This window comes from Erpetoichthys calabaricus, chromosome 6 (assembly GCF_900747795.2).
Source record: "Erpetoichthys calabaricus chromosome 6, fErpCal1.3, whole genome shotgun sequence".
NCBI classification, from domain to species: domain Eukaryota; kingdom Metazoa; phylum Chordata; class Cladistia; order Polypteriformes; family Polypteridae; genus Erpetoichthys; species Erpetoichthys calabaricus.
Genome location: NC_041399.2, coordinates 178,978,073 through 178,990,615, shown reverse-complemented (window position 1 = coordinate 178,990,615; position 12,543 = coordinate 178,978,073). Strand labels below are relative to the sequence as shown.

The 12,543-nt window shown below is 38.8% G+C and overlaps 1 protein-coding gene across 2 annotated transcripts in view; it reads left to right on the top strand.

Moving 5' to 3' along the window:
* The window catches only part of dnajb6b (DnaJ heat shock protein family (Hsp40) member B6b), a 110,216-nt gene that overhangs the window by 91,540 nt on the left and 6,133 nt on the right, over nt 1-12,543 (top strand). For both annotated transcript variants that reach the window (XM_028804144.2, XM_051929126.1), the window contains one exon: nt 5,248-5,412. In XM_028804144.2, coding sequence (XP_028659977.1) covers nt 5,248-5,412 — 165 coding nt within the window. The remainder of the gene's footprint in view (nt 1-5,247; nt 5,413-12,543) is intronic.

The window sequence follows — 12,543 nt, the reverse complement described above, 5'->3', positions numbered from 1 at the left end:
TTTTTGGAGCCGAGACATTTTTTCTTCCGCGGTTTTAGAAGCGAGTTGTAGTTGGCGACGTGATTTGTGTATATTTGCGTTCTTGATTTGTTTCAGGGTGCACTGTTCCAATGCGATGTAATATTTGTCCACATACCCGAAAGCAGTATGGGCCATTGCCTTTTGGTGACCTGATATTTACTCCGGTAGATGCAAAATCAAATCAACTATTGTAGGATGTAATGCAGTTCATAAAGTTTTTACTTTCAGGTACTTCGTTAGTTAGAAGCTTCTGTAGATATGCAGGATATGAATGTAAAGGAGGCAGTGTAATTTGACCCTTTTGAGAACAACGTGTAAATTCATTACTTGTATTACCATTTTTTTCTTCAGGGAAGTTAAGTGAATGACAATGATTGCAAATGACATTCATTAATCCCAATGAATTTTCATGAATAGTGGACTTATTATTGAACGCGTTGTCAGCTAACTGGCGCAATCGTTAGTGTGGTCGTGGGTGTGAATCGTCCTTTTTGTGTACGTTTCGCGTGCTATGTCCGTAGTCTGTCCCGTTTCGTGTCCAATGGGCTGTGTGTGGCGCTCGCGGCTTGGTTTTTTTTGTGTGCTGGGGGTTGGGACATTTTTTCTCCCTGAATTTCAGAAGCGCGTTGTATGCGCCGCCGTGTATTTTGTTTTTTCATGCAGGTTCGTGTGTTTGGTCCCGTTATCCGAGCTGAATCGTTTTGTACCCGTGAGCGTGTATTCATGACTGTTGTTCTTCAGCGTGAGAAATATGGATAAGTAATAAGGAGGATCGCACTCACTGTTAAAATGGAGCCTTTTCTGCAGTTGAACGGTTAATAGTGCTTTATTGTAAGGAGATCCACCTATGCTGCATAGTGTGAAGGTGTTGAGATGACGTATGTTTAATATGGACGGTTCCTTTAGAAATGGGGCCTTGGGTGTCACTTCTTATTGATGTTAGTGTGTTTGTGGGTCTGATTGGTCGTTGTTGTGAACGTTTCATGTGCCATGTCCGTAGTCTGTCCTGTTTCGTCTCTAAGGGGCTTGGTGTGGCGGTCACGGCTTCTTTTTTTTGGTGTGGTAGGAGCTTGTTGAATCCTCCTCTTTGTCTGTGTCCCGTTTCGTGTGCAATGGGATTCGTGTGGCACCGCTGTGTGCTTTGCTGGCGTCTGGGGGGGGGGGTTTGGTCGGGTGGGATTGGTGGGGCGCGAGCATCTTCTTTCTTTTTGTGTGCCATGGGCTTGTTGAATCCTCCTCTTTGTGTGTGTCCCGTCCGTTGCTTGTAGGGGGGGGGTTTCGGGTTCGTTTTTTTTGTGTGCCAGGGGCTTGTTGAATTGTCCTCTTTGTGTGTGTCCCGTCCGTTGCTTGTGGGGGGGGGGGGGGGGGGGTGCTTGGAGGTGGGTGTGGTATTTGTGGTGCGCGAGCGGTTTTTTTGTTTTTGTGTGCTAGTTTCGTGTGCAATGGGTTTCGTCCGGCGCTGTGTGCGTCGCCTGCGTTTGACTCCTTTTTTCTGTGCTGACTCCTTTTTTCTTTGGTCTCGGCGCCTCATTTCTTTGACTCCTTTTTTCTGTGCTCACTCCTTTTTTCTTTGACTCCTTTTTTCTGTGCTCACTCCTTTTTTCTGTGGACGCGGCCGCCTCCCGCGGCACCTCATTTCTTGGGGCGCCTGCGCAGTACGTCTTTTTACGGCTACGGCCCATGGCCGGATGTCCCTGCGTCCATCCGGTTTAGCATTCTCGGTTAGTAATGTGGATAATCATTGTCTTGCGGTTTACTCCTCAAATATCCATCCCCATATCTGAGTATACGAGAAAGTCAAAGGGAGACCACTCCAGATTTTTTATGGAGGGTTTGAATTATAATCTCACATAATACATATGCAATTCCTATTAGATATAAGAATTGATTAAGTGATTTGGATATCCCTTTTCATAAATAGCTGCTGTATTATGATATATATGCAGCAGTTTTAAAATGATTTTACAGTGTTTAGAACACAAACAAATCTCTGCACTGTGCCTTTGTGCTTATTGTATAAAATGCAATTTCACTTTCCATGATTAGAGATACAATTAACCCTTTTTCCTTCAAATTGGATAACCTGTTACATATTTAAAAGGTTTTTTTTTTCCAAAGGCAGACAACAGAGGCCTTCAGAGCCATATAAAAGTAGCTTACTAAGAGGCATCTGGGTGTTTTTTTTTCTTTCTTGATTCTCTTTTTAATTAAACAACACAATAGAGATGTAATCTGGATGTAATCTCAGAGTATAATCATTGCCTTTTTTCATTTATGCTAATTCAATAGAAATGTAAATTATCGTGCCAACCGGAGAATGAAACCTCTTATTTACTCACTATTCTAATCTCAACAAGTTACATTATATAAAATATTAATAAAATACTTGCATCTTGAATATTAAACACAATAGCCTGACTGATTCTTTGAAACAGTCTCATTATATTAATCTGGACAAAAGATCATTTCATTCCAAGTATTAAGGAAGACACGTGTTATTGCTGGGTTGTTGACGCCTTTTGACTTTTTTCATCTTTTAAAATGTAATGTGTATTCAGCACTGTACAAAAACTGTTAAAATGTGCACTTGATAAAGCTCACTGTTTAATGTTTTATCTGAAGGATAATTTATGGTTAACCTGATTAGTGGGATAACACCTGGGTTCATGGCCGCATATAGTTAATGATCTGAATGATATTAAAAGTTGGCCTTTATAGTCAGTTTGATGTGCTTTGTGTGTGTGTGTGTGTGCTTCTTTTATTTTTTAAGTCCTGCTTACTACCATTTTCTGCCATCGTCCTTATCATCTTCACATTGGTTATGGCTCTCAAACACTAGAAGACAGGAAAGCGGAGTGCTTCCACCTATTTCATTACTAGTGCACTTGAAGTTACAGCAGTCATTTGCTTTAATTTAAAGAAAAAAAACATAATACCAAAATACAATCCAATCAAAAAAAGAAAAATAGGAAGTACAGTAATTCAGATAAATTATGAAAATAATTCATAAAACAAAACACAGCACTCAACTCCATCTCGAGTGCGATCCCTCTCTGAAGTGCTCTTCATCTAATATATAAAGCTCAATGTGTGTGTGAGTGTTCTTTACACAATTTCACACACTTGGTCCGATCTCAGCAAAATTTGGCACACATATCCCACTTTGTCAGGAAGAGACACTAGATTACTTTGGCACCCACATTTTGACCCTGGGAGACCTTTTGGCAGGGGGTCCTTTTTCACTATTGCCTTTTCCTGGATTTTGTGCCCAGAGATAAATTATATTAATTGAATTTTTCTGTGGGTGGATATGCTTTAAGAAACACCATTTATAGAAGTTAGATAGTTCTGCCTTACAATCACTTTGAGATAACATAGAACATCACTTTTCATCTTATTTTAAGAAGGTGGATTGAGATTCTTTCAAGTGAGCAAAATGGGTCTTTGTACAAGTACTGTGGAATAGAATATTAAACCTAATAGCACAATGTTACTCAGTCTGGCATTGCTCCTAAAATTGTTGTTAAGGTGGGATTTTAGATTCAAGTATCCCTGAGATATGCACAAATGTTTTGCACACAATAGTTTGAGCAGAGATTATTCATAAAACATGTGACCTAACATTGAAGGTGTTTGATGTCATTGTGCACAGTTTGGATCTAGAAGTATATAGTGAAAAAAACTGAAAACATGAAATCATGAGAAAAAAAAAAAATAACAAACCACAACTGTAAAAAACAAGCATGGTAACTTACTGTAAATAAAATACAGTCCCATCAACATCAACTTGAAGGAAGGCACATTTATATAAAAAAGACCACCGTCTTCCTGTTCATCTTCTTTTCCCACTTCTATGTGTGGTGGCTGATGTGATGGCTCGGTCTTGCACCTCCTCGCCAGTCAGACCCTTCTCGTCAAGTCTTCTTTCTCTTCATTCATCCATCTCTGCTTTGGTCTTCCTTACTTTCTCTTCCCATGTACTTCTATTCCCTTCACTCTTTTTGCCCACATATTCATTGTCTGTCATCATCACATGTCCATACCACTTGAACCTACTTTCCTTTACATACTTAGAGAGCTATCCAACTTCTGTTGTACTTCTGATTGTCTCATTTCTTATGTACAAGTCAAATGTTAAAAAGAATAAGAAAAAAGTAACAAAAAATGTACAGTCCCATCAACAATGAAATAAAAAATGAAAAAGAGCACTTATCTCAAAAGTAGAATATACAAATCACAACAGCAAAAAAAAGAATGGTACCATACTACAATTAAAGAGTCCTTTCAATAAAAGATGAAAACATAACACATGTACTTTAAGAAGTATACAAATAAATGTAAAAAAGCAAAGGAAACAAATGGAAAAATAAACATAAAAAAAGAAAAACTGTGAGTCCTGATGTTTTAACAGGGATGAGAAGTGTATAAGTAAGGCACCCATGTGGGTAAAAAATACAAAACGAAGACTAATTAGATGCTGTACTGAATACTACAATCATCACTCTTAATAGCTCTTTTTTGGGCAAAATCCAAAGTCAGCTATTCATAGTTTTAAAGGGTGAACAGATAGCCAAGACCTTTCGAGACACAGTCTCTTCGTCAGGGTATTTGTTGTAACTCAATAAAAAAAAATGACCTATACATTAAGTTGCAAAGCACTAAATGTAAAGTTTAGGGAATAAATTAAGAATGGAGAAAAGGGTGTCACAGCGGTGCTCTTCAAATATTGAATCTGCAGGTATCTTTTGAACTACAGCAGGGGTAATTAGCAGACGTGACATCATCCTTATCTCTAGGGTGGATGCACTGTCTGGCAATGCTTAAGCTTAGAAGATGTTTCCTTTCAAGGGCCCAGTCCTTTAAAGTTTCTGTTCAATGATTTACACTCAAATAAATGAATGATTCTCCTTTCAGTGAAGTATTCCATATTTCAAATAAAAACTGGAAAATTACTACTTCACCATCATGAGATTAAGTATTTGAGAGTAGACCCTGAATGAAAATGCAACATTTAATTAATAATTTACCTGTATGACTTTGTAGACCACTGATTAAGAAGCTCATTTTTTTATATAATGTACTTTTATCTAATCCTGCTTATTATAAAGAGAGTTTTTAAAATTTTGAATGATTGATAAACTGTTTAAAAGATATAAAAACAACTCAATATGTAAGAAATTCCATGAATATACTAGTCAACAGTTATTTGTTATGTTTGTGCCCTAGGGGTTGCAGATGAGGTAGCCCTAGCTGATGAACGGAGGCGCCGGGGTCAGAACGCTTTGCCCCACTCATCGCATTCCCGGTACCTGAGAACTGCTAATGAAAACTTGAGTGATGATGAGGATGAGCGTGTTCGCCCTGGATCAGGTTCTGGCAGAAGCATGCATGGTATGGTATCTGTCTACTTCATGTGAAACAAATTTCAAGTGAAAAGTATTCTGTTTTTTATTCCATTTACCTTTTATTTTGCAAAACTATTGACTAAAGTATCATCCCCTATCATTTAAATAGCATAATCCTTGCTCATTACTTTCTAATTTTCTTAGTCTTAAGTTTTGCAGTTACAAACACTGACAAAAACCTACAGTACAATTATAAGACCCTGATGCCGCAGCATGATAATGGAGATTTTTATTTTCTAAGGTAAAATACAAGTGGATATTAAATGATAGCATCCTTTCCAGTCAAACAAAAATATCACCTTAAAATCAGTGAGTAAATTCAGCGTTCAGTAACCAGTTTATAGTAAGCAATCTGTCTATAACAGTTGTAGCCATGAGAAGTGAGATTTATAAGAGACTCCAGGCTCTGTACCCCGGGTCACTGCGTCTGCCAGCTGTAATTGCAATGGTACTCTTAACTGTTAATTATGGAAAATTTCAATAATTACCATCTGCAATTACAGTCATGCCTGCAAAGTGTTGTTAGTGACGTCATGTCAGTGTAGACCTCTTTATTCAATAGGCTAACCCCACACATGAAAGATAGAAGAAAAAAGTGCAGACTGCGACATGAATCACCAAAGATAAGCTGCAGACAAAGAGGTGCCTGCTGAGACTGTCGACAATACACAGCTGAAGTGTTAGCTGATATATTCCTTAATTCACTGCAACTTTTGCCAATCGCATCAGCTTATCCACTTGATCGCGTGCAGTGCTCCTGCATTTAGAGAATGCTGGATGTTACTGCCATTTTGACTAACTTCTCCCTTGCAATTACACTATGTAAATGTTTTATATTCGAAGAGATTTAAAGCAGTTTGGTAAAAGAGTCACAAGAAATTTTATTCTAAAAGTCCAATTTCAACAAAAAAAACTATAAATGCAGAACTCATTCACTTATTCTCCACAGATGAAAGATAATAAAGTGCCTTTTTGAAAATTTCAGGTTCCTCACTGACATTTCTGGAAGTGTCTATATGGACTATATGAAATTGGAGTTTGGAAATCTACCAAATTTCACATCTGTGTCTGACAACAAGCTAACACTCAACTGGGTTCTTGTACTGCTGTAATGTGTCTATTTCAAGACATCCTCTTCCATCCCAAAAATGCCCTCTTCCTTACTGTCTCTTTCAAAAGGGCCTCCAACCTCTGAAAAATGCCATCCTACTTGCTGCCTCCAACCTTCTCCAAAATGTCTCTCCTCCCTCCTACCTCAGACACAATTCTAATGATTGGCTGGTAGTAAAATATTAGGCAGGTTAACTGCCCTCGTAAATGATTGACTGCTACCGTGTCCCTCTGTGAAACCTCCATTTTTATTATTTTTGTGGTAAGAAAGAAGAGAGAGATTTTGGTGGACGTCGAAGGCAGAAAGAGTGAATGGTATTTTGTAGGCTGATGGAACACAAACATCATTTTGTCAGAGGTAAGACAGCAGATGCCGTTTTGGAATTGATAGGAGGGACAACAGAGTTTTACCACTGGAAACAGGGAAATTGTGTTGGGGGACAGATGCCATTTTAGCAGCGGTAGGAGGAAGAATGGAGCTTTGCAAGAGGAAGGATGGTATTTTGGTCATAGTGAAGAGAATGTCTAAAAATGGACACCATACTTCTGTCCAAACTCTAAATGTCCAGATTCTAACAAAACTTTCCAACACTGGAGTGGGAAGTCTCGGTTTGAAAGAGCTGCAGTGTCTGTAGATTTTTATACCTTTTCATTGTTCATTTCTTTTCAAACATTTATGCTAAAAAATTGGTGCATGACGAACACACAAACGTGTGAATGGCAGCTGTGGGGTATAACTGTTTGCTCCTAAATTGTCATCTTGCTGCCGGTTAAGAATGTACAGGCAGAGTAGACTCTTGGACCCTAAAAACTAAAAACAGAAATATGCATTTGTAATTTTCTCCAAAAGTAGTAACACAGTAATTATAATTCTGAGTGCTCTGCCGTTAGTTTACTTGAAGCCATAGTTAAAATGAACACTCCGCTGCCTGAGTAAAACCTCCTGAAATTTACTGCAGGATACTGGCCCTGTATGGAAGTGCAAACAACATGACTCAATGAAAAGTTTATGAATGGGGAGAAGGTTTAAAGTTGTAAGAACAAGTGTAACCGATGAAGCTTGATCTGGTCGACCATCAACATCATGCACTCAAGCCCACGTTGACAAGGCAAATGCTTTCACCAAAGAAGACTCACGAATTATGTTGTTCACTGTTGCTGCACATTTGGATATCAGCCATGGCTCTACACAAGCCATAGTGCATGATGAAATGGGGTACCGTAAAGTTTGAACATTAGAATATTAGAACACTCTAGACGAGAACAGGCCATTCAGCCCAACAAAGCTTGCCAGTCCTATCCACTGACTTCTTCCAAAAAACATCAAGTCGAGTTTTGAAAGTCTCCAGCGTCTTACTGTCTACCATACTACTTGGTAGCTTATTCCAACTGCCGATCGTTCTTTGTGTAAAGAAAAACTTACTAATGTTTGTGCGAAATTTACCCTTAACAAGTTTCTAACTGTGTTCATGTATTCTTGATGAACTCATTTTAAAATAACAGTCTCAATCCACTATAATCTAACATTCTGTTTACCTTCGTAATGGCTTCTGAACACTGTCGGGAAGTCGATAGCTTAGAGCCCACTACGACTCCTAAATCCTTCTCATAAGGTGTACTCTCGATTTTCTGACCACCCATTGTGTATTCAAACCTAACATTTTTACTTCCTATTTGTAATACTTTACATTTACTGACATTAAACTTCATCTGCCACAAATCTGCCCAAGCCTGTATGCTATCCAAGTCCTTCTGTAATGATATAACGGATTCCAAATTATCTGCTAATCCACCTATCTTGGTATCACCTGCAAACTTAACCAGCTTGTTACTTACATTCCTATCTAAATCATTTATTTATATTAAAAATAGCAGCGGCCCTAGCACTGACCCCTGTAGAACACGACTCTTAACATCAGCCCATTCTGATGAGGTTCCTCACACCATCACCCTCTGCTTCCTGTGTCTGAGCCAATTCTGCACCCATCTAGAAACATCACCCTGAACTCCCACTTCTTTTAATTTGATGCCCAACCTCTCATGTGGCACTTTATCAAATGCTTTCTGAAAGTCCAGATAAATAATATCATATGCTCCACTTTGAATGTATCCTTTTGTTGCCTACTCATAGAATTCCAGCATGTTAAGTAAAACACGACCTCCCTCTTCGGAACCTATGTTGACTGTTCAGAATAACTCCTGTCCTTGCCAGGTGTTGCTCAATCTTATCCTTAATAATTCCTTCCATTCATTTTCCTGTGATGCATGTTAAGCTTACTGGCCTATAGTTGCTTGGATCTGCCCTGTCACCATTTTTAGATAATGGGATGATATTTGCCATTTTCCAGTCCTTCGGAATCTCTCCAGTGCGCAGTGACTTTCTATAAATATGTGTCAAGGGTTTATATATGTACTCGTTAACCTCCTTAAGAACTTGAAGGTAAATATTATCTGGTCCTGGGGCCTCATGTATAACGTTGTGCGTAGAACTCACACTATAACATGGCGTAAGCACAAAAGCGGGAATGTGCATACGCACAGAAAAATCCAGATGCAGGAATCTGTACGTACGCAAACTTTCACGTTCTTCCACTACATAAATCCCGATCAGCGTGAAAAGTAACGCACGTGCACGCGCCTTCTGTCCCGCCCCAACTCCTCCCAGAATTACGCCTCTTTGAATATGCAAATCGATATAAATAGCCTTCTGTGAAAAGACAATGGGAAAAGCACGGGGGAAATATAAGAATTTCAGCTAATACCAAGTGGAGACAAAGGAAAAGCATACTATTTATTGGTTTAAACAGTGGTATAATCAACAAAAGGAAGTTGATCGAGTGACAGAGTGTCGGAGAAACTCGAAGGCTCAAGTTCACAAAGTCGCACAGTGCCCGAAATAAAAAAGAAATCACATATCAAAGTCGCCGTGAAAAGGCGAGTCGTAGCCCACCGTCTGAGTGTCATATGAAAGCTTATTAGGGTACAGACAAAAAAAATAGGCACACAGTGGGGAAAAAAGCACGAAATGTCAACTTTAATCTCGAAATTTCCACTTTAATCACGTAGTTTATTTTGCCATTAAAGGATAACATCATAAACTTCATCTTAAAATCGTTTAATTTACTAGTTTCTCAAATCCCATTGTAACTAAAGTGGCACATTAAATGCTTTGTTCTGTATTTGATCTTCTATGTGCTCTACATGTGTGAATCACTACCTGCTTCTTAAACGGGCTTTCTCTTTCTCCGACAGGACACATAATCCATTACATTCGTGATATTACAGCTCTCTGAATAATTAAAATACTGAGATGTATACATGATATCTTTTTCATGATGATAGGAATGAAAGCATGTTATTAAACATGGGAACACGGTGGCACAGTGCTTGTTCATGTCTCACGCAAGAGGCTTGTGGCGCCATGCACGACCTTCGATGAAATAATTTATTACAGAAGTACTGTCTCTTTCAAATGTACTAACCTCCAATTCCTGTCCTTACTTTTCTTTCTCCAAAAACCCAATCGCCATACAATCAGCTATATAGACGTGAAGCCATCTGAAAGCTTAAAACGCCGATTCTTCAAAACTTTTAAGGAACATTGAAATATCTTCGTAGTACATGTTTAATTATTATATCCGTCTATCCTTCCAGTGTTGCGTCAGCACCAGCTAGCTAGCGCTGCAGCACCGTGTCCTCACATGTTTAATTATTAACAATAAAGATTATTTAAATGAAGTTAAAGTTTTATCTGTATAATATAATCAACATATTTTGCTGCATTTCATCTTAAAAATGATATCATCATCATATGTAAATACGCGCTTCATAAAGTGGCGCAGGTTGTGCAATATTATAACTGTAGTGCAAGTTTACAGTGAGGTAATTGTACTTATAAGTACAAACAGTTCTACAAGGAGCACTTGATGGACTGATTGAGTGCGTTTATAGTTCTTGGGATGAAACTTTTTCTAAACCGCGAAGTCCGTACAGGGAAGTCTCTGAAGCGTTTTGCCTTGGCTCAGGCAGCGTCTGCTTCATGCTTTGTACTGATAATTCTCTTTCCGATCAGCTGCTGCTGTGATTCCCCACTCAGATACAGTGATATAAATACTCCAAGTGGTGCAGTGAGAGTAATATGGAAAAAGTGATCTGCTGTGGCAACTCCTAATGGGAGCAGCTGAAAGAAGAAGAAGATGCAGTGAGAGTTACAACGCTAAAGCAGTTATGGTATTTGGAATACTATGGCTATTTCCTGGACCATTATATTGCTGCAGGTTAATTACAATCAGATGCATTACACTAATAAACAATATGCAGTTAGTTTCAGTGTATTTATAAAGCCGCGTCAGGAATGTGGAGCTAAGAAAGAAAGGGTGACCACACAGGAACAGTAGCACTGCTTTGACACTGGGTGCTGCCAGGCTGCAAAACCGAGCGGAGAAATTGCGTACGCCAAAGTATGAGTTACCGTGGAAATGTGCGTGGCTTTACGCCAAGTTTAGGTTTTATACATCGCGATTTGAGCGTGGAAACGTTCGTACGCAACATTTCTGTGCGTACACACCGTTTATACATGAGGCCCTTGGTGATTTGTTTGATTTCAGCTTATTTATCTGAGCAGCACTTCTCCCTCTACAATTTCCAAATCCCTCAGTACCTCCTTAGTAGTCCCGTTTACTTCTGGGAGGTTATCCACTTGCTCACTTGTGAACACCTCAGAAAAATGTAAATTTAGGGCATCCGCAATTTCATTGTCTGTATCTTTTAATTCTACGTTACTATTTCTGATGCATTTGACCTCCTCCTTGACTATTCGTTTACTACTAAAATACTGAAAGAATCGCTTAGGGTCTTCTTTCGCCTTATCTGCTATATTCCTCTCCAACTGTCTTTTAGCCTCCCTGATATCCTTCTTAATGGTTGCCCTCATGTTCTCATATGCTCTACGATTCACTTTCCAGTCATTAATCTTATATGCCTTATACAGTAAAGCATTTTTTTCCTTTGCAACTTCTTTTTTAAATCTTTATTAATCCACTGTGGAGTTTTTTGTAATTTCCTATTAATTCCAAATTTAGGTATGTGTCTGTCCTGCATTACATGTAAAACATTTTTAAACCTGTTCCACTGCTCCTCAACTGTCTCCACACTTAAAAGCTTATCCCAGTGTATCCTACTTAGACTTTGTCGCTTCTGGTCAAAATTAGCCCTACCAAAGTTCATAACAATTTTAGTCTTTGCAGTTTGGGTGAGGTAAGTACCCATGCAGCTTACTGATTTGCCCAAGCCAACATCCTTTGGTGAAGTTCAGCAGGTTTCCCTCTCCCTGCCCAAATAAATCTCACTAGGGTATGTTGTCCAGCAATGGCGGGGTACCGCAGACATGCGTCAATGTTCATTTGACTTTGGCTTCAACTAGACTAACTGCAGAGCACTGCACTGTGCATGTTTGACCTACTTATAAGCCATTGTGAACATGTTGCATTACATCAACTTCTATCCATTACAGTTGCCACATAATTTTCAAATTGCCTTTACTTTTTGATTTACTTTCATATTACATTTAGAAAAAGAAAATGAAGAATGAAAGAATTACAGTCTGGGCTGTAGATGTTTCATGGTGAAAATAACAGAATGAAAGAATACTGAAATTTTACTGGAGCAGAAGATAAGCATCTAGCAGACCCTGAGATAGACAAATGAACAGTTTAATCCTGCCACTATTCATCAATGGTGTACTATACAGTTCTATTATTACTACTTATTATATGGCTGATGCCTTTATCCAAGGTGACTTACAACATTTGAGATATAATTGGCTTTGATGGGACCTAAATTTAGTAGATTTTTGAGACTTGCACAAGGTCTGCACCTAGAAAAGTATCAGGATGGGCTTCCTAGGAGATCGAGTTTGACTTTTTTGTTGTCATGGCCTCAATCTGCCGAGTTACTGAATATGCCAGAAACAGCCTGCATTTGGGCAAAGTGTTATCAAGAATGGAGT